We start from the raw sequence: 22,376 nt of genomic DNA, 5'->3' as shown, positions 1-22,376 counted from the left end.
CATAACAGTGCATCAGCCAACTAACTGATAAAATTTTTTATTTCACTTTTGCGTTTTTACACTTTTCCTGATTATTCCGTGTAAGGTGGAAACTAGAACTGTTTAAAAGACATACACAAATCTAGTACATCAATAACCGGGGTTTTTTCTTTTTTGCTATACTATTTTCACAACCACGGGTGTGCTTGCTAGGCAATATAACCATCACAGAAGCAAACGTGAGGCAGAATACTGGTGAGGAAAAACAAAGCGAGAGAGCTACCAGATATACAGACAGGCTCGTTCCACATTCACTACTGCATGTCCAAGCGGCAAGTATTAACTGCACGTTTCTGTTCAGCTAGAAAGGAGAGAGGTTTTTTTTTTTCTTTTTTCCTTTTGGTTTTTTGAAATCAGTGCATGAATATTTCTTTTCTTATTTCAGCAGATGGACAAACAGATGGGACACTACAGCTACGTGGAATGTTCGGGGAGGAAGGTGGAGACGGAGACTGGCAGGCCGGGCTATTCCTGACTCTCCCATCGCAGTGTTCATGCAACTTCCCTGACATTTGTCTGTGAACCTGACGGGATGGGTACCCTTGGGAGAGCTGGTGACAGGTGCTAACAAGCATTATCAGGGTTGGCTGCAATATAAAGAGAAACCATGGATATTTAAAAATACTTTTTGGAGTCAGATCTTGGTGTGACTGAAGAGCAACCACCGTGCTGAGAACTGGAGGAAGACAGAGCTGAAATGTGGGAAGCTCTTTTCAACTCGCTGAAGCAACGCTGGCTCACCAAAGTGCTCGCCAACATCCCTCACCCTTTTGTGGACCCCCTGTCCCTGCCCATCTAGTACTAAACCATGAACAAAAGGCATAGAGAGAGAGAATGCACATAGAAAAAAATGTAAGGAAGCAGAAGGACAGAAATTTAGAGAAGACTAAAGTCAACAGTCAAAAAGGACTGTGGGAAAGAATGTTTAGATTTCAAAATTTTAAAGCCCCGAGCTAGGAAGAACCCAAACACTGAGTACTTACTCCTCAAGTGAAAGACAATCTCTGCAGAGCATTATTCTTAAAGGTATTACCCAGGAAACAGATAAGGCCATTCATAAGATACACGGCTTTTTTTTTTTCCATCTTGAGCTCATGGTTACAGGGAAAACAGATTCCACTTCCTAAGCACAAGTTGCCAATCACTAAACATGCTGCTATAGGGGAAGGGGCTGGAGTCACAGGTGGTCTATGAGCAGTGGACCTTTGCATGCTGTCATAACCCAGTTATCTCGACCAAGAATGTTCTTTTCTGGCTTCGAGTTTCCTTGGAGGAAGACACTGTGGCCGTCTGTGGTCACGAGCTTTTCAGTGGCAACAAGCCCCAACATACCAAGTGTCTAAAAGCCCTGATCAGAATGGGCAGAATCACTAGAAATTACTGTAAAACTCGAATGCCAAATGAGAGGTGACCCACTCCAAGTCCCAGTGTCACAATAGAATCTATAACTTTCTGTACAACTTTACAATGGAACTGTATTTCAGGGACAACTGTTTTGAATCAAATTTAACTTTCCAAAAAGTTACACATAATTCAGGTCTATTTTTTTTTTCTACCAGTAAGAGTTCTGCTAAATTACAAAACTCCATAATCACAGTGTTCAGTTTTTGTTGTTTTTTTTTTTTTTAAACGAAACACACAGTAATCCTGTCAATGTTAATCAAAATCAAAACTTCAGAATGCCGTGGCATTTATGTGACCAATCTGAATTTTAGATACAAATACCAGCTGTTCATCCCATGGACCATTTTTGCTAGGCTGAGGCTGTGAAAAATTGAAAGTCGACGTACGTTTCTTTTTTTTTATCGCACAAAGGGATATATGTGGAGGGTACAGAGTGCCACTCAAGAGATCACAAAGCACGGTAGACATTAGTTCTCTCCCTCCCCAGCATCTCCTTCGTCTCCCTGGTTTTCCGACGTCCACAGCTGCAAGAGAAAAACAGAGCTATAAACAAAGTAGGGCTCTTAGAACTTTCCGCGGGGAGGTGGCCCACTCTGTATCACCTCATCTCAGCTGCTTATAATTCTTCTCATATGACTGCAGACAGTGATGGCAAAGGTCAAAATTTCAGCAGGTGCTTATAATCAATTAAAAAAATTAATTACACGTACAGGGCATAAATCCTGTCCCGAGTCTCAGGCTAGGAGGCAGAGGAACAGGAACAAGCCATAAGCCCCACCCACTGGAAGCAGTCACGGAATGGGCAGTACTTACAGTGAGATTGTCCCTAAGCAGCTGCATAATCAGGGTGCTGTCTTTGTAAGACTCTTCATTCAGTGTGTCCAATTCAGCAATCGCCTCATCAAACGCCTGAAACAAAGAGCCTTTAGCTAAGATGCCACAGGTTCCTTGAACTAGTTTAGCCCCGTTTTCTTCCTGCTACCATTTTTCTTCCTGTACAGTATTCTCGGGGAACCTAGGTTATTGTTACCTTGCTTGCTAGTCCTGTCAGTAAACATGTGATACTGGCTTCTAAAGCATCAACCAACCATGACAAAAATTCCTAGCTAAGAACTTTACTCTACCTATCAAGTCAACAAGTATTACTCATCCTAAAGGAATTCACATGATATTTGAATTACCAAAGACATTTCTAGTAATCCCTCCCCCTTTTTCATTAAGCAGAAAAACAAAAGGTTTAGATACAGGAGATAAATGGAGACTAGAAGTTCACATCACTAAATCCGAACTTCAATTAAGTGATGGAACTCTGGGCATTCATTTCACACAGTTTTTACCAATTAAAAAAATGTTCAAGGACTGTGCATATTCAAAGATGACAAAAACACGTAGAAAAGGCAGTTTTCTACCCAAAGAAGACAAGACGTAATTCAGGACACAAAGAAACAAGATCTGACTTCCTTCTCTACACCTCCTGCCATAACCTCCAGCCTCAGTAAAAAGACGACACTGAGGAGCCGAGGTCTACAGCCCAGAGCGTGATGAGAGCAACAAGCTGCCTCCTCCCTGGACTGTCTACAACCTCACCCCAAAAGAGAAACTGAACTCAAACACCAATCAGCATAGGCACTGAGAGGTCGTCAAGAAGTAACAGGTCTGTACTGACTCCATAAAACATGGAGTCAATACAGATGGGTTTCTCCTACCCCCAGAAAAATCTTCACAAATAAGTCCAAAACAATGAGTTACATTTGGGTAATTTTAAAACAAGGTTCTAGACATGAGCATTTTTACTATCAGAAACCCCAGAAGGTCTTTCTCACCGTTTTTGCCAGGCTGCAAGCCTTTTCAGGAGAGTTTAGAATCTCATAATAAAAGACGGAGAAATTAAGTGCCAGCCCCAGTCGAATGGGGTGTGTAGGCTGCATTTCTTTCTTACTAATTTCAAATGCTTCTTGGTAAGCCTGCTGGGAGTTCGACACAGTGGCTATAAGAAAGAAAAAACATGAAAGGGTGGGTCTTACGTAAGGTTGCATTGTACGCTGGATCCACTACCAAATTATTTTGCCAAACTCGGCTGGAGCAAATGTACTATCAAATGTCTCTACTATCCGATTAATAATCATCTGTTAAACATGTACTCTAATCTGAGTACTGTATGAAATGCTTTGAGGGAAAACAAAGACAATGATGACAAAGTCTACAAAAGCAGTTAGGAAATACAGGAATAACCCTGAACAACATGGAACATGGAAAGCAATGTGCTCTAATGGAAAGATTGTGGACTTCAGAGTCAAGACGCAAAACTGGAATGAATTCCAAACTCTTAATTGTGTGGTTTGGACTGAATGAAAACCTCTGTGAGTCCTGGTGTCCTTAACAGAAAAAAAGGACAGAAGACTCCCACCTACACTCCTAGAGTTGTGTAAGAAATAAATGACACACATAGGAGGCACTTAATAAAGCAGAGCCACAACCACCATTACACTAACACATGTATATGACAAAAGAAATGCATCTCTCTTCACCATGGCAGTTTTACTCTATCAAACATTTTAAAGTTTCACACCTAAGACAACTACCAAACAATCCTTAAAATAAAGATCTTTTTCAGTGCACTACTGCACCAGACTTTTAATACCCCCATACTTGTCCCTTAGATGTATCTGTCAACCCCATGACCCTGTTCAGGAGCTTCCCAGGTGTAGTAAAGAACTACACTTCCCACTAGTAGTAAGAACCTCCCAGCTAATTAATGCAGGAGACACAAGAGACCCAGGTTCGATCCCTGGGTCAGGAAGATCCCCTGGAGGAGGAAATGGCAACCCACTCCAGTATTCTTGCCTGAAAAATCCCATGGACAGAGGAGCCTGGCGGGCTACAGTCCACGGCGTCACAAAGAGTCAGACATGACAGAGCAGCTGAGCACACACACAGCACACAGGACCCTGTCTGTCACTGGTCAGCACAACGCTGTGGTCTTTAACTCTGACTACAGACCAAGCAAAACTCAAAATTATTATGAAGACGGTCTCTGCTACTGGTCAAATTCCTCAAAAAAAAGAGAAGACAGAAAGAAAAGAAAAAAAAGTTACTTACTTTGTTTATTGTCTCCAGAAGCCACCTCAGAAAGATATCTAAAATAATCGCCTTTCATTTTCAAGTAGAACACCTTACTTTCTGGTTGTGTAGCATTGGGAATAAGGTATTTATCCAACAGCTCCTAAAAAATGATCCACATTCTGTTAAGAATCTGGAAATATTACTTACAAGATGTTAAAACTATGTTTGAGATTTGAGATACTACCACTTCTAAATAATGGGGGGGTGGTAATTGCAAAATACATGATTTTCATCCAAAGTTTTTAAATAGTTTTTAGCCCAGGTCATAACAGATGCCAGTATCCGTTAAAATCCACTTTGACGGTCCAGTAAAGGGTTAAAGTACAGCCATACAATGGCATGCTACACAGGCTTTAAAAATGATGATGCAGAACCACACTGATTATGTGGAAAGGCTCTCCAAAAGAAGTCTGAGTGGGGAAAAACAAAAACGGATAATAAATACCAAGTGAATCCTATTTTAATATTAAAACAGATATATGCACATGCATATAAATACCTAAGGGAAAAATCTAGAAGGGTATTTATCAAGATGTTAACAATGGTTCTCTAGGTAACAGTATTTTAGAAGTGATTTTTAAATTTTCTTATTTATACTCTTCTGCCTTGTGCTTTAAAAAAAAATCGTATTAATTCTGTAATTAAAGAAAAAAAAAATATTTCCACTTCAGAAGAAAAAGGGTGATAGTAGGGAGAAATTCCAAGAACTAACGTTAGAATCGCTCAGACCCGGGTAAAAATCCCTCCTCTGCTGCTCACCATCTGTATGACCCTGGACAAAGGACCTGACTGCCCTGATCCTGTCTCCTCAGCTACACAAGGGGAAGCCCAACAGCCATCTCCTAGTGCAGTTACGAGGATAAATGAGCCAATGTTCACAGAGTGCTTAAGACACCGCCTGGCACTAGTAAGCACTCCAAAAGTAGCTAAGACTATTATTAATAATAAATTCCTTTAAACATTTATGCTTACAACAAAAGCAGTTGTGAAGGAGTCCACGCTTCGTATACAGAGCAATATTTTCGAAGAGTTGTTTTAGAATGTGGCATCCTGAAAAACTGGTTAAGAGGCAGTAAGTACCATGCTTTTCTTCACATTCTTTCAGATGCTCGTAAAAGCTGGTCTACCGTTCAGGAATTAGGGAACTTTCTTGCCTTGGGAGTGCATGCCATACTTCATCTGAGTACCAGATGTACCTAACATTCGGGAATTAGCGCACCATTAACAAACCCCCAAATGACCAACAGGCAACAAATTTAGCCACTCTTACACCACGAGTCTAACAAAAAAAAAATTAAACAGCAGCTTGATGCAAAAGCTTAGCAGTAAGGGGGACCGAATCAATCAAAGTGAGAGGATGCGGGGGGTGGGGGGTAGTCGTTTTAATAATCTGTGCAGACAAATAGGGTGCGACTCCTTATGGATTACGCATGAGGAGTCCTGCCTGATGGCTAACAAGCTCTGTACTGCTTTTCAAAAGAAAGGTGTCAAGGGCAGTAACTCAGAAAGGCAGCCAGCAGGGGAGCAGGTAGATCCACAAGTGTGAATCCCTTTTCCCTTCAAAGCAGCCCTCACCACTCATTTTTACCTGATTTCACCTGGAAGAAAAAGAAAGTTCCCAGTGGGCTCAGGACGTGAGGGAAAGACAGCATGATCATGATCTGCTCTACGGTATGAGGCCCTCCCACCCACCCCCAGGTGATGGCTCGAGGGAAAGCAGCGAGGAATCCGTGGTCCAACTCAGGTTCATACGAATCACGGCAAGGGAAAATCCCCACACCACTTGTGATTTGCCTTTGGAACGAAGGCCCAAACTGATGGACAGGGCTAACGTACAAAACTACCATTGTGCAGGGACCAGGGAGCAGCTGAGAGAGAGGTCAGCTTTTGGCTCCCCTCTCCCCTCCTGGAGAGGACACCGCCGTCAGACTGACACAGAGAACAGCCTCTCTGCCCTCAATTTTGATAGGTGGTTGCACCTATCGAAAATGCTGCCTCTCTGCCCTCAATTTCTAAAGAAAAGATGGAGGGATGTTGAGCAAACGTTCCCGTTTTCCAGAGTTCTTTGGAAGAGAGAGGAAAATATCCCACAAGTGACAAGCAACCTCTGATCAGGTTAGGAGCTGAGGGGAAAAAAAAAATCACATCGTGTGCTTAAAACTTAGTTGCAAATGGTTTGCAGCTTCCCAGTATATTCAGACACCTTTCTCGCAAGAGCTATTTGAGAGCTGGCATTTGTTCATGAAATGAATACTATTAGGAGGTGTTCTTTAGAATAGGAACACTGGCCTCTTACCAGCACGTCATTGCAGATGTCCTGCAGCTCGGCCTCGATCTTCTCGCGGTACTCTTTGCCCATCTGCTGCTTCTTCTCGTTCCTCTCAGTTTTCTGTTCGATGCTGGAGATGACACGCCAGGACGAACGGCGGGCGCCGACCACATTCTTGTAGGCGACGGACAGCAGGTTTCTCTCCTCGTTGGAGAGCTCGTGCCCCTGCTCTGTGACCGCCTTCATGGCCGCAGCCATGTCATCGTAGCGCTCGGCCTGCTCGGCGAGCTTGGCTTTCTGTACCAGCTCACTTTTATCCATGGTCATTCCCTAAAACGAGAGGGAGACAGAAAGTGAACATCAGGCTTCAAGGCCCAGGAGGCGCATATGTGCCAATCTCCTTCCAACCTATCTGGGAGGAAACACAGCTAAATGGGAAATGTCTATTTCCAAATGTCTCCAGTAATACTGAGCAGGAGCACCCACCGGGTTAGGAACTTTGCTGCTGCTGCTGCCAAGTCACGTCAGTCATGTCTCTGTGTGACACCATAGACGGCAGCCCACCAGGCTTCCCCGTCCATGGGATTCTCCAGGCAAGAACACTGGAGTGGGTTGCCATTTCCTTCTCCAATGCATGTAAGTGAAAAGTGAAAGTGAAGTTGCTCAGTCGTGTCCGACTCTTAGCGACCCCATGGACTGCAGCCTACCAGGCTCCTCCGTCCATGGGATTTTCCAGGCAAGAGTACTGGAGTGGGGTGCAATTGCCTTCTCCGGGAACTTTGCTAAAAAGGTGTTTTTACTTTTTAGCCATTTAACCTTCGCAGCAGTCCTACATACAGGGAGATCTGTTTCCAATACTCCCTTCCCCCTCCACGAGGTGAAGAAGTATAGGTTCAGAGGCGCCAACTGCTGTGTCCAGGGCAGCACAGCCAGGAGAGAGCAGAGAGCCAGAACTCAAACGCACATCTATCTCTTGACCTGTTTTCCTCCACTTTCCTAATCTGCCTCCTCAATGCCAGAGATGGCTCAATTCTTTAGAAGCTTATGTTAAACATACAGCCTTTTCTTCTTTCAAGAAATATCTGGAATATCTGGTTTTCACCAAATCTGTTTTTCCCCATACTACAGGGAAAAACACCATGTGATGATTGTTTCATCAACCTTAAAGCAAAAGATAGGACTCTGACTGTTATATTTGGCAGTGCCCATCAAGTGGTAGGTACCTTAAACATACCAGCCATTTTTAGCCCATCTTCTGCCAAGTGCTAACTTTGGTCCAAGGACACACTGTCCACGAGAGCAGATTTGGCTCAACCTTGCACCGGCTCAGCTACTTACAAGAAACACAACCTTGGTCAAATCACTCAGCTTCTGAGAACTTCCGTTTGCTAACTGGAGAGGAAGAACACTGCCAACTCTCTGGGGGCCGCTGTGAGGCGCAAGTGGCCTCACCTGTGTGAAGGCACCGTGGAACGCCCAGGGCAGCGGTCCCCAACCTTTCTGGCACCAGGAACTGATTTCGTGGAAGACAATTTTTCCACCAACCGGGGGTGGGGCTGGGATGGTTTCAAGATGATTCAAGCACATTACGGTTATCGTGCACTCTATTTCTAACCTGACGCCACTGCTGATCTGACAGGAGGTCCCAGTCCACAGCCTGGAGGTCAGGGACCCCTGGTCAAAAGCATTATATACAAATACCAGGCACTGACTCTGTACACCGTATAGACTGTGAGAGACCTGGGTCTATTCACCAAGACGCGCAGCAACGAGCTGTGAACCGTAATTGAGTTTGTTTAAAACTTTTCCTGAAACAGACAAAAATCTTGGTGATTTCAGCTTTTCATTTTCTCAAACCCTCTATACAGCAACCAGTGAATACTTCTTAAAATGATTCACCTCACCTCAGTCAATTCCCAACTATACTTATCACCATTACGGGAATTCCCTGGGGGCCCAGTGGTTAGGACTCTGCTCTCTCACTGCCAAGGGCGTGGATTTGATCCCTGCTTGGGGAACTAAGATCCCGCAAGCCTCAAGGCAAGGCCAAAAAAAAAACAAAAAAAAAACAAGGCAAAAATAGCCACCATTAATATAATGCAATAATTTTTGGATAACATGTAGCTAAAAACAATATTTATTAACCAATAAGAGATAGTTTTATGTACTGCTGGTTTAAATTTCAATTGTATTCACCTATGCCACAGAGTTAAAATACACTAATATCTTGAGGTGGAAAAAAAATATACTACTACTTATAGTATTTTATAACAGTAGTGGGAATACCAGTATTTTTTAAACAAATGCTCTCATTACTTTATCCATCACATCACAAGACTCTGGTTTTGCCTTCACAGCCATTTCTGTATTTTCAAGAGAGAAATTCTACAGGCAAGATTCTACCACATGAAAATGTCTTATTAAATGAAGGAAAATTTTAAGATACACCCTAAATCTAGACAATTTAGAAAGAGTTGGTGCTCCAGTTCAGAATTGTGAGTTTTCTTCCCACCTCTTTTTATCGAAATCATATTAAGAGTTGTGTCCTATGTAAGGCTTGCTGACTCGAATCTTACACTCTAAGGCAAGTCTCACCTTGACCTGTCTGACATCTTCACCCACATCACTAGAATGAACCTACAGCAGAGATAATAATCCATCTGCTCACCTACATCTCCCAGCAACCCCTCTGCACTTAGGAGGGGTCATATGGTTCATTCTGTTCAATAAGGATAAATGATGCTACTTCCAGGTGCTGAAACTGCAAAAAGCCCCACGAGGCTCTCTTCTCTTACAGCAGCCACGTCACCTAGATGGTGCTGTCACAAAACAGCAGTTTCTACAGCCTGAGTCCCCGAGTGACTGAGTAGTGCAGAGACTCCTGCAGGCCCGCAGTGGACACGCAGGGCGAAAAGGAAATAAACCTTTGTTGGCTGAGGCCATTTAGACACTGGGGCTGTTTGTTACGGCAACACAACTTAGTCTACTCTGATACACATGCATCACAGGTACACTAGTCATCCTCTTAAAATTACATACTTTCTCCATATAGCTTTCTTGATTATGATATCTTTCTGACCAGGATACTATCTTCAGCATTAGACAACCCTACTTGATGTTCCCTAAAGGTAAGAGGCAAAGGGAAGCCAACTTTTAATAAACTTTTTAGAAATTTTCCAGTCTGTAGACTAATTCAGTTAGAAGTTACTTAGTATATAAACAGCACCTGTGCAACTCTACCCAGGAACAATTCCAATTAATAACACTCCTGGCCAAGGCCAATTCAAAGTGAAGCCATCCCATGGAGTTATTACAAAAGAGTAATAGAAAAATACAATTAGCACTGCTAAAGGATACTGTGAAACTCTTCGGCCTACTAGGCTCCTCAATTAAGGTCCCCTCACCCCCCACTTCTTTTCTTTCCAAACATTAAAAGTTCAACCATACCTCTCCAAAGAATCCTGACTACTCCCTGAGACCTCCCAAATGTACACGTCCTATTTCTCAAAATAAAACGTGGCCTTTCTGGTTTGGAGTCGACTATTTCAGGCTTCTTTGGGATCCCTGCAAGAGCTCTTAGAGATAGAGAACCATTATGATATGGTAAAATTGAATGCATGCCTTAAAAAATGTACCCATCTATTTAAAAATTTCTTACCTACAACCCCCACCCCCAACTTACAACAAACAAAATCCATAGCTAAATGTCTGATGCCTACTGCTTACATAACTTGTGCTTATATAACAAGGATTGTGAAGCAGCTAGACCAATTTCAACAGGAAATGGGTTACACAACACCCAGCAGTTTGGAGGAAGGCAGCAGACAAGGGAGAAATGAAATTGCTCCTATTTGTGCATCCTAATAAAGCGCCTATATCCATCGTCTTTCCCTAGTCCCACTGCCTTCAGTCTTCCATTTTCTTTAACCCCCTTCATATGTGCTATCAGATCCATTTTAAAGCTCTGATCAAGTCACTCTGCTCAAAATTCTTTAAAGTTCCCAACTACTGCCAGTCAAGTCAGACTGCCTCCCAAGCAGTCCTTGTAGGCTTTCCCAGCTATCTTCCTAGACTTTTGCCCAAATAGGCCTTCTACACAGTAGATGCTTCTGTCAAAATGGTTTTCTTCCACATGCTTTTTGGTCTTCACTCATCCAGCACTCCCTCTACCTGGAATAGCCTTTCCCATTTATTCTGCATTTAAAATTCATCAGAGCATGGCTCAAATGACACCCCCTCCATGAAACCTTTCTTAAGCTGCTTAACCTAAGCTGTCTAATAAGACTGCCCAGGCCACATGTTAAAATTGTACTGTTTTGAATATATGGAGTTAATTTTTTTTAATTACTGAAGTTAATTTCATCTCCCCCCCTCACATTTTACAGGTAGCTACCAGATAATTTTAAGCTACATGGGACTCACATTCTATGTCTATTGGACAGCACTGCTCTAAGCTGAAAACAGTCTCACAAAGCGTTTCATCCACACTTCTCTTTAATGTCTTATCACGTTTTTTCGGTACTAAAATTATTTGTCTACATCCCTTAAGTCCCCTCCCACACTACAAACCCCTTTAGGGCACATCCCCCGCAGTACCTTGCAGAGAATCAGCGTGAACAAATTTTCACTGAATGAATGAACAGATCCTAAAATGGCAAATCTGGTAGAGTTCTGTCTCTTCTCAAGTACTTCAAAGCACCTATTCTTCCCAAGCACATTAGATCCGTATTACATCCATACCTCACTCCATGTGCTTCTGACTCCAAAATCCCCCTCAGTCATGCCCTGACTCTTAAGAACTCTGAACGACATCTCAAGAACTTCTGATGACTCTCTTCTGGCTACTCCATCCAGCTGAAATTCCTACCTGGCTTGCAAAGTCTTTCATAACTTGGATCCTCTGTACCTGTTTTTCATCCACTGTTCTCCAACATGTACCTTTCTCGCAGGCTGGACATCACCAAATACCCTTAAATGTCAGGCTTAAACATGTCTGAAATTACTTCCTGCCGAGGCAAACTCTATCCATCCATGTAGGGCTACAAAGCCTTCCCTGACTACCCTAGTCCCCACTGATCTACCCGGACTATGAATTCAAATACACCGTAGCCTCTTACATAGTCCACGCTCCTCTGGCCTCCATTCTACATGTTCTACGGTCCAGGTGATGAGTGGTGGACCATGTACAGTGTGTCGCATGTATGTCTTCCGAAGGAAAGCGTCACATTTCTTTCTCATCTAATGCCTAAAACTCTGCCAAGTACAAAACTAATACTCAAGTATCAGTGAATTTTTTCAGCAAGTCATTACTGGGAGGCTACTTGTATGTGGTGTGAAGAGAGTCCTGTGTGAGAACAGGGGCTGCCACACAGCCTTGTCAGTTCAGTTCAGTCTCTCAGTCGTGTTTGACTCTGAGACCCCATGGACTGCAGCACGCCAGGCTTCCCTGTCCATCACCAACTCCTGGAGCTTGCTCAAACTCATGTCCATCGAATCGGTGATGCCATCCAACCATTTCCTTCTCTGTCATCCCCTTCTCCTGCCTTCAATCTTTCCCAGCATCAGCGTCTTTTCCAGTAAGTTTGTTCTTCACATCAGGCGGCCAAACTACCGGAGCTTCAGCATTAGTCTTTCCAATGAATATTCAGGACTGATTTCCTTTAGGATCGACTAGGTTTGATCTCCTTGCCATCCAAGGGACTCTCAAGAATCTTCTCCAACACCAAAGTTCAAAAGCATCAATTCTTCAGTGCTCAGCTTTCTTTATGGTCCAATTCTCACATCCATACATGACCACTGGAAAAAACATAACTTTGCCTAGATGGACCTTTGTCGGCAAAGTAATGTGTCTGCTTCTTAATATGCTAAGTTGGTCATGGCTTTTCTTCCAAGGAGCAAGCATCTTTTAACTTCACGGCTGCAGTCACCATCTGCAGTGATTTTGGAGCCCCCAACAATAAAGTCTGACACTGTTTTCATTGTTTCCCCATCTATTTGCCATGAAGTGATGGGACCGGATGCCATGGTCTTGGAATTTTAGTTTTAAGCCAGCTTTTTCACTCTCCTTTCTCACTTTCATCAAGAGACTCTTCAGTTTCTCTTCGCTTTCTGCCTTAAGGGTGGTGTCATCCACATATCTGAGGTTACTGATATTTCTCCCAGCAATCTTGATTCCAGCTTGTGTTTCATCCAGCCCAGCATTTCACATGATATACTCTGCAAATAAGTTAAATAAGCAGGGTGACAATATATAGCCTGGATGGACTCCTTTCTCAACTTGGAACCAGTCCATTGACCCATGTCCAGTTCTAACTGTTGCTTCTTGACCAGCATGCAGATTTCTCAGGACACAGGTCAGGTGGTCTAGTATTCCCATTTCTTGAAGAATTTTACAGTTTGCTATGATCCACACAGTCAAAGGCTTTGGCATAGTCAATAAAACAGAAGTAGATGTTTTTCTGGAACTCTCTTGTTTTTTCTATGATCCAATGGATGTTAGCAATTTGATCTCTGGTTCCCCTGCCTTTTCTAAATCCAGCGTGAATATCTGGACGTTCTCAGTTCATGTACTGTTGAAGCCTGGCTTGGAGAAATTTGAGCAAAACTCTGCTGGCGTGTGAGGTGAGTGCAACTGTGTGGTAGTTTGAACATTCTTTAGCATTGCCTTTCTTTGGGACTGGAATGAAAACTGACCTTTTCCAGTCCTGTGACCACTGCTGAGTTTTCCAAATTTGATGGCATATTGAGTGCAGCACTTTTCACAGCATTATTTTTTAGGATTTGAAACAGCTCAACTAGAATTCCATCACCTCCACTGACTTTGTCCGTGGTGATGCTTCCTAAGGCGCATTTGACTTTGCATTCCAGGATGTCTGGCTCTAGGTGAGTGATCACACCATCGTGGTTATCTTGGTCATTAAGATCTTTTTTGTACAGTTCTTCTGTGTATTCTTGCCACCTCTTCTTAATATCTTCTGCTTCTGTTAGGTCCATATCATTTCTGTCCCTTCTCATGCCCATCTTTCAATGAAACGTACACGGCCTTGTCAGCTCAGTCAAACTCAGTCTTCCAATTTCTGAACTGTTGCCCTAACAGCAGCTTCCTCAGCGCGGAATAGCTATGCCCGTGAAACAGACAGACGAGGAATTAAATAAATGTGGAAATCTTTTAAAAAAAAGTACACAGGGCAAAACAAACTGGAAGTAGTGTGATTCCTCTAATAGTATCGATACATCGCTGTTGGCCCACAAATGTGAGCCTGGAATTAAAAAAAGAAAAATAAAGGACCCATGAGAAGGAAAAACAAGTCTAGATTAATCTTGTACAGGAAGAGTATGTTAAAATGTTCACATTCCTAGATAAGACTCCACCCTTCAATGTCCTGAAAAATGGGACACATTCGTTAACTGTAACACTCTCATTCATTAGTTTCTAATTTCCTTAGGAGGTGCCAGCAAAAGTGAAGTGAAGTTGCTCAGTCCTGTCTGACTCTTTGCGACCCCGTGGACTGTAGCCCACCAGGCTCCTCCATCCATGGAATTTTCCAGGCAGGAGTACTGGAGTGGGTTGCCATTTCTTTCTCCAGAGGATCTTCGCGACCCAAGGATCAAACCCGGGTCTCCCGCATTGCAAGCAGATGCTTTACCATCTGAGCCACCAGGGAATCCCAGGTGCCAGTAGTCATGGTTTATATATCAGGACCTACCATTCCCCTGGTGAGACTCTTGAATCAAGGACCCATCAAGGAAAACACTAGCAAGAGAGCCTTTATTTGCTCCTAAAAAGCCTTAAAAGACCACAGTCTCCTCATCAGGCCTGCCTGGCACTAAAGCAGAGTCAAGACACCAGAGTGGATAGAGGAAGCCGCTGACACATGTCAGAGCAGAGGTCTCAAGCATAGGTTTCTCCATCTCTTCTCAGCCACTGCAGGCTGCACTTTAGAGGACTGGGGAGCACTGGCTGATTAAACCAGCAACTGCTTAGTGAAGAAGGGGAAACTGTCTTAAGTAGCCAACAGGGGAATGGCTAAAAAGACACAGTTGGTGCAAGATCGCATGGCCATCAAAAGAAGGGATTTCATGTCATAGATTTGTTAAAGAGGTATAATGGCGGGGGGGGGGGGTGAGTTTACAACAGTCTTCCATTTTGTAAAATGTCCCCTAAAGAATATTATGAAGAATAATTCTAAAGGTGCCCATGAAACAACAGGATTTCCCTCAAATAAATGAAAACCTAAATAGACAGTAAATGCTGAAACACAAGTAGAAATGAATCAACCTAGCCCTTCTATCTGGATTCTTTGCCTAAGGGACCTTTTTATTTTTACAAAGCCTGGGTCAGAATCCTGAGAAGTCATTTTCCAGTGGCCAGAAGGAGACATCCAAGAATAAGAAAGGAAAAAAAATAAAAATGACTATTCATTGCTAATATTTAAAAAAAAAAAAAAAACTGCAAAGGACCTTATGGAATGTGGGTTTTAGAAGTATTAGCTTTCAGCTATGTTTTGTTTTCAAGGAAAAGAAAATGCCCAATTCTAAAATTCTGAGGTTTTGAGTTTAGCAATTTGCTAGAAATTTAAAATGAGGATTCCATTATCAGGTGTCAGGCTTACCGAGGGCTTCCCTGATGGCTCAGCTGGTAAAGAATCCGCCTGCAATGTGGGAGACCTGGGTTCGATCCGTGGGTTGGAAAGATCCCCTGGAGAAGAGAAAGGCTACCCACTCCAGTATTCTGGCCTGGAGAGTAGGACGTGACTGAACGACTTTCACTTCACAGGATTACCGAAGTTCCAGCATGAAACCCATGTGAATGGGATCTATTTCTAGGAAAGCCCTACACACATCTGGGCTTCTAAAGAGAAATCAGGTGATTTTAAAATTAATGTCTCCGAATCTCAGTTTCCTCACATGTTAAAAGGAAACATTAAAAGCTATCAAAAAAGATTACGTACATAAAAATGCCTAGACAGTGCTGGCCAAAGTGAAGGCTCATAAATAGGCCTATACTCTTATTCTGAAGTTACTTCACAAAAACATGATGTACATAATTTAGTATGTGTTGCAATAACTGCAAATAAAAAAAGAAAGAACTACTAGTATTTCCAAGAACTCTTTTTTGGAGTTCAGTATAGTATGGTCCTCCCCTCAGAGCTGAAGCTCCCAGGGTAGAACATGAGAAGGGAGCGCACAAGCATCTCCTTGAGGAAGCAACCAGGTAGAAAGGGAGGAAGTTTAGTTTTAAAGAGGCTGGGTCCTTCCTGGTTTTATGGGTTGGAGGGGTTCTGAGAGAAAAGGGGGGCTCTAGGCAGAGACAAGAAATACAGATGTATGAATAAAATGCATTTGTTTTTAGATGCAAAAGAAATCACAGGCCAAAGCAGAGAGGAAATGAGAAAAAGTAGAATCTGGAGATCCCAGCATCACTGACTCAAAGGACACGAATCTGAGTGTGTGCTGCAGTCCATGCGGTCATGAAGAGTTGGACCCGACTTAGCAAATGAACAACAGAAGAAATTTGGAGAGGAAACTGACAGGAGCACCCTAAAAATCTATGCTAGAAGGTTCCATGGGGTAAGGAACTGACAGTGAATTCTGAATAGCATTCACTGATGTACCATCCCAGACACAGCATCCACAGCACCATCAAGTCAAAGTCACAGTTCTGGAGTCACTCTGCTGAAGGAGAAACAGATGCCAGGCGCCTGTGGGAGGGACTGAGAGCGCCAGTGGGCCCAGGTGTTTGGTGGGTGTTACCCAGAAAAAAATGAAGTACTCCTGGCTCTTGAAGAGTTTTAACTACTCACTGAAAAACACCCACTCTAAAAACAGGTCTGTGTGCCATTCTACACACAAAATTCTGAGTCCTGTAACAAATTTAATTCCATTCACACGCTTACAGGCTCTTTGTTAGAAAATTAAACACAGCATGTCTAAAATACAAAGGCAATAGCTCTGAGATCCAGCCAACACTGAATTGTGGAGAGAAATATCACTTTTATTTCAAAATTTGTTCTTTCTTTTATATCAGTTGTTGAATATCACTGCTAATTATGTCCAATTAGCCAGAATCAAACTTAAAACAATCAAGGTGTTATACCAAGGTCATACAATGTGAATCAATAGCAGACAGGACAATAAACTGATCTCTTGGCTTGAACTGATCAATAAGATAAAATAAAATTTTTTTAATGTGCTAATTCTGATTCAGAATAACCAACTGCTCAACCATGTGAATAGGGTTCAAAAGCTCTGGGTCCACCAACACAATAGAACAACACAGTCCAATTTACTAGTTCCAACTCCATAGGTTACCTGACCTCTGTGAAGTCTGTTTTCTCATGCATAAAATAAGCAAATCTACCTTAGAGGGTTCTTGTAAGGGGTAAATTAGTTCACGATGCAAAACGTTTAGCAGAGTCTCCGTAAGCACTAAAATGGCAGCAACAGTATATTCCACACAGAAGTCAATAAATGGTCAGCCAGTGAAGGGACACTTACTTCCACACCTCATTTCTTTTCAATCCATATGGCTTTCTTCGAGACTTTTAAGAGGAAGGTACATGTTAACTTACCCATGCCTACTTCTAAGATCGCATTTATCAGAATCTAGAGAAATGTCTTTGTTGGCTCCCACACTGGACCGTGAGTGTAAGATGGGAATCCAGACTTCCATCTTGGCGCCCAACACGTGGCATGATGCCTGGCACGATGCATGTGAAACCATCTGACCAACTGATGCAGTTTTTCAAAGAAGTGAACAAGGCTGCTATTTCCCATGTGGAGAGAGGTGAGCAGACCACATATGGCCTATAAAACACAGAGTACATTTATATGCTGTCTTAAGAGTGCTCTCTGAAAAGAGCCATCTCAGCTCCAACCTGGAGACCACAGTACACTTTCTGACCAATCATTTCTCAGGTACCCCTTGTTCTATTTATAGGTTCAAACTGAGTTCCAAAAGCCCTTTGACTCCTCTCTTCAGAAGTCCAAACGATTAGCTATACAAAAAGCCACAGCAGCTTATTAGTAAATAATAACAAAATATCCCTCGTCTACGGTCTGCCTCAATGTGCAAAACAGGGGGTTGTATCACCTCCTTTCATCTTAAGTATCCTAAGGGGTAGGCGTCACCATCCCAGTAACCTGTCCAGGGTCCCACAGGTGTACTTGGCACATGCTCCTTCCTCTGTGTAGCACCATCTCCTAAAGATCAATTATGATTCTGAATGATTACTGAAGGAAAAAGAGAGAAAGAACACTTTTTCAACGAATCACACAAAGTTATCAGTGAGGTTTGAGAACTGGCCTTAATTCATGTAGCTTTAAAAATCAAAATCAAACTAGCACTTCAAACAGCATATGCCAAAAGCTCATCAGGCTTTAAGGTGAGGTTTGTGGGCAAACAGTAACAAATGGCAAGGACTCACTTCAACTTTATTGTCTCCTCCAATCTCTGCCCAGGTCAAGGCCATTCAGAAATAACTTTTATTGTTAGGTCTCTCAGGGAAAACAATAAAATAAACTAACCAGTACAGGAAAAAACTTACATAACAGAGGGCTGGCCAGATTATAAAAAAAGTCACCTTACTAACCCACAGTCTGCTAGAAATGCCTTCATCTTGAGGCCATCAATCAATTCATCTCGATGTAACAGAAACACATAATTATGCTTATGTTAGAATACCTTTTAGCAGAGGAAGCAGAAGAATGGTTGACTTTAACATACACGTGACAAAACAAAAGTGCTTTTGTCCATTTGTCCCCCCTAAGTAGACTCTTTAGAAAATTCCCTCGGAATCTAGCTCTGTCAGTCTGTCCATCATGACACAGACAGAAGACTAGATTCTATTCGTGGGGAGAGCAAGATGGTTCTAAAACTTAAAACTTATTATACAACCAATTTCTTGCCTCCTAGCTAGTGAGAACTGTCACCTCTCCCTAGAAAAACACAGGAACCTAGGAACTTAAATTCCCTTTACAAGTAAATTTTAGTTCATTCTCTAAGGTACCCTCATTTAAAGGAAAACGTCTTAGTTTGATGCCACTGAAGGAGCAGGCAGCACAAAACGATGTTCTAATTTAGAATTCTTTCTCTACTTATGGATATATATTAATAGATATTTGGTCCTGACCAAATTCTATTAGAACCACCTAGGATTGGATAAATCAGTGTGCCATAAAACGATTGATAAATTTTTCCCCTAGTATGAAGCAAATACTAGAAAAACTGGATTTTTCAGAAGCTTCCTTCCTAAAGCACACCAGCAGTATCTTTCCTGCATTCCACAATAAATATACTCCCCCTCTCCCCCCTACAATAAACTATATTTCCAAAAGTAGCTAAAATTCTTGTCCAAACACATTTACTTGAATAAGATACATGTAAAGAAAAATGAACTAGTACATGGTGTTCACATGAAAATCTATCATTAGAGTCCGACTGTCTGGGTTTGATTCCTGGCTCTGGCACTTACCCAGTGCTGAGTGTGTGTGCCTCCAGGAAAATTATTTAACTTCTCTGTGCCTCAGTTTCCTCAACTAAAATGGGGCTAGCAGTACTTACTTGTCACAGATTGTTATGAAGACTTAGTTAATATGTGTAGAGTGCTCAGAACAAAGCTTGACACATATAAATAACAGCTATTATTCTTACTACAGCTTGATACTGCCTCATCAGTTGATGAGTAAACACTGGATGGACTCGACGTGCCTATGCGCTATAGCACATATGCGTGTGTCTTATCTGTATATATGTATACTCACGAATATAGTCAAATAACATTTATTAAACATCAGGTATATTTCACACCCTTATTTTAATTACTGAGTTGGTCACAATAATACATCAAAGACTATTACCATTTGCACTGACCAATGAGAAAATTGACTCAGAAAGACTAAAGATGCTCCACAAATCCAGTTCCATAATACCTTACCAATTTTTTTTTTTTTTTTTGGAAAGCAACATGTATACAAAGTAGCATTGGGTCTCATCAGAATGCAACCAAGGGGGGGAAAGCCTTAACAGTGAACTCTGTGATTAAAACACAAAAGCTTATATTTAACAGTTTACAGTTTGTAAAAAGGTCTCTTGACAAGCCTGGAGATGGAGAAACCAGGAAGCAGAGATTAAGCAGAACACTGAAGATCACACAACTAGAAAATGCTGCAAGGAAGGGTGGAATCGAATTTATCTGACTCTGAGTCCAATGCTCTTTCTGCTTCCACACCCCCAGCCAAATGGGTAAAACACACTTTTTGCAGTGGCCCAAATCTCTGGAGACTTTGCCTCAAGAACTAGCATTATGGGAATGTGCTCAGCCTGGCTCTCTGGAGGCTGCCTCCCCGATCTATAGAGTTCTGATTCTAAAATGGCTCCAACCTAACACAAGCACTGCCTGATGGGAAATGTACAGAAGATTATAGGGTAGGAGCCATACTCCTGGGACCGACAGGCCATAAATATTTGCTACTGATGAATAAGGATATTCAACTTGGAAACCAGGTGTGTGGTCTAGGCCAAATCATCTCCTTTCTCTGAAGGATTTCATCTGTAAGACAGGTGAAGGGTTTCTTATCTCACTGAAAGGAGGTAATAGGGAAATAGTTCAGCAGTTGCTACTGGATTAGCCTTCCACCATGAAGATCACCTGTAAAATTCTAACTTGGGTCCAGCAAATGACAGGTTTCATGCTCACCATGTGTGCTAAGGACACAGATCCTAAAAAAATGAGGGCTCAGGCAACTGACACATTCCTAAATAAGAAATGGAGTGCCCTGGAAACAGTCAAGAAGGAAATGACCAAGAATCAAGAATACATATTAATACATAAATTTCTAACATGAAAAAGCAAAAAGCAGAGTACCCATGTGTCTAGTTCTGTGAGCTGTGTCTGTGTGTGGTTTCATATGAACAACTGAGATAGAGTGAGAAATGCAGACAATTTTTCATATTCTTTCAAGTGCTTCATCTTTCTGTTTTGGCTCCTGTGGCCGCCTGATGTTCTATGTTCATAATAGCATCTTGCCAAATCCTGTCTCCCACACAGGGCAAGTAAAATCAGAACCTGATGCGATCTAGCCTTACTAAAGGGAAAAGCAGTGATGGCAAGGACAAGAGACAAAAATTTTCACAGAAAGATTGGCAAACTGTCTTACCAATACTGCCACCTTTGAAAACCCCATTACACACAGAGTTCTCCATTTGCAATAGACAAAGATGCACTCATTTTGTGCAGAAAAGGGTCTTAATCACTCCCACCCCTTCGCCACCACCAGGGAGACCACCAGGCAAATTTCAGCCCTAAAGCCGTGTTAACACAGTATGGGGAATTTGGGGCGAGGACACAATGACTCTGGCATTAAATGACGGTAAATGCCGTTGGGAAAATATTCCGATTCTGAGCCTCAGACATTATTTTATTTTTTTCCTGGGATCCGGCCTGACTCAGTAACCAGTTCCAACAAATGCATTTTCTTGATACAAATCTCAACCCTGTGCCTCCTAGGGAATCTCGGCTCCCAAACCAGCGAACGATGATGAAATGGCTTTACTGCAAAGTGGGAGGGGGGTTTTCCCTTTGCTCTCTCCCAAGGTTAAACCTGTTACCGATCCCGGGCGGGTAACGAACAGAGGAATTGGGCCTGAGAGCTCGCCTGCATTTGGTTACATTTTCATTTTTGAAAACCGGAAAGCGAGAAACGAGGGTGACCGAGCTGAAAGGGTAGGATCTGGCCGCTCAAGGTGCAGGGAGAGGTCGCGCGGGGATCGAAGATGGGTCGTGAGGAAGAGTCGGGAGTCCACGGCTCCTCGTCCCTTCCCGCCTGGTATGGGGAGCCGCACCCCGCCCGCCGGGCAGGGCCGCGGGCGGCGAGGGCGGCCCGGGCCTCTCCCAGAACGACGGGCCCGGCCCCGGAAACAGGGAGGGGCCGCGGTGAGGCCGAGCCCGCGCTGCGGGCGGCCTCGCGAGGCCGAGAAGGCCGCGCGCCGCCGCCCCCGGAGCCCACCCGGGAGGTCGCCCTCGCCGCCGCCGCCGCTGCCAGTGATGGGGGAGCTGTGGGCTCGGGCCCCTGGGGGCCTCGGGCGGACCCCGCGCCGCACTCACCGTGGGAGGACTGCAGGGGGCAGAGAACCTTGCGAGGGGAGCTCCGGGCGCAGTGACCGCTTCCTCCCCAATCCCACTCCTCCGGCGACGGCGGCGGCTGCAGAGGCGGCGGCGGCGGCGGCGGCAGCAGCTACCCCGGCTCCGGAATCGGCGGCTGCGGCGGCTCCACTTCCGCTCCGGTCACCACTTCCGCTCCGGCTCGAGCCCCGCCCCTGCGCCGCCTCTTCATTGGGCGAGCGGGGCACGGGGTCGCCGCGGCCGCCCGAGAGGGGCGCCGCCCGAAGGAGGAGGGAGGAGAGCGGAGAGCAGGGGTGCCGCGGCCGGGGCGGGGCGGGGGTCTGACCCTGGAGCGCAGAGGAGGCGGGCGTGTAGGGGACGGATATGGGGGCGGGGAGCGGAAGAAGGAGGTGGGCGGAGTGCAGGCGGGGCTGAGAGGG

At 43.6% G+C, this 22,376-nt stretch overlaps 1 protein-coding gene across 1 annotated transcript; it reads right to left on the bottom strand.

Annotated features, from left to right (window-relative positions):
- Positions 1-21: 21 nt before the first annotated feature.
- Positions 22-22,023, bottom strand: YWHAB (tyrosine 3-monooxygenase/tryptophan 5-monooxygenase activation protein beta). Its single transcript, XM_061437697.1, has 6 exons — positions 21,940-22,023; positions 6,863-7,165; positions 4,543-4,666; positions 3,267-3,430; positions 2,257-2,352; positions 22-1,967 (listed from the first exon to the last, which is right to left on the bottom strand). The coding sequence occupies exons 2-6, from the start codon at positions 7,160-7,162 to the stop codon at positions 1,911-1,913; spliced, it is 741 nt and encodes a 246-aa protein (XP_061293681.1). The 5' UTR covers positions 7,163-7,165; positions 21,940-22,023; the 3' UTR covers positions 22-1,910.
- Between the last annotated feature and the right edge of the window lie 353 nt (positions 22,024-22,376).

This window comes from Bos javanicus, chromosome 13 (assembly GCF_032452875.1).
Source record: "Bos javanicus breed banteng chromosome 13, ARS-OSU_banteng_1.0, whole genome shotgun sequence".
In the NCBI taxonomy this organism is placed as follows: domain Eukaryota; kingdom Metazoa; phylum Chordata; class Mammalia; order Artiodactyla; family Bovidae; genus Bos; species Bos javanicus.
The sequence above is the reverse complement of the archived record's forward strand: the minus strand, read 5'-3'. Positions and strand labels throughout refer to the sequence as shown.

Bases quoted from the DNA above. Each gene is read 5' to 3' on its own strand.
- YWHAB (XM_061437697.1), bottom strand. From the start codon at position 7,162: ATGACCATGGATAAAAGTGAGCTGGTACAGAAAGCCAAGCTCGCCGAG. The intron at 3,431-4,542 runs GTAAGTAACTTT...TCTTTCTTATAG, and splicing joins TTCTGGAGACAATAAACAAA to CCACTGTGTCGAACTCCCAG. The intron at 2,353-3,266 runs GTGAGAAAGACC...TCTTTGTTTCAG, and splicing joins CTTGCAGCCTGGCAAAAACG to GCGTTTGATGAGGCGATTGC.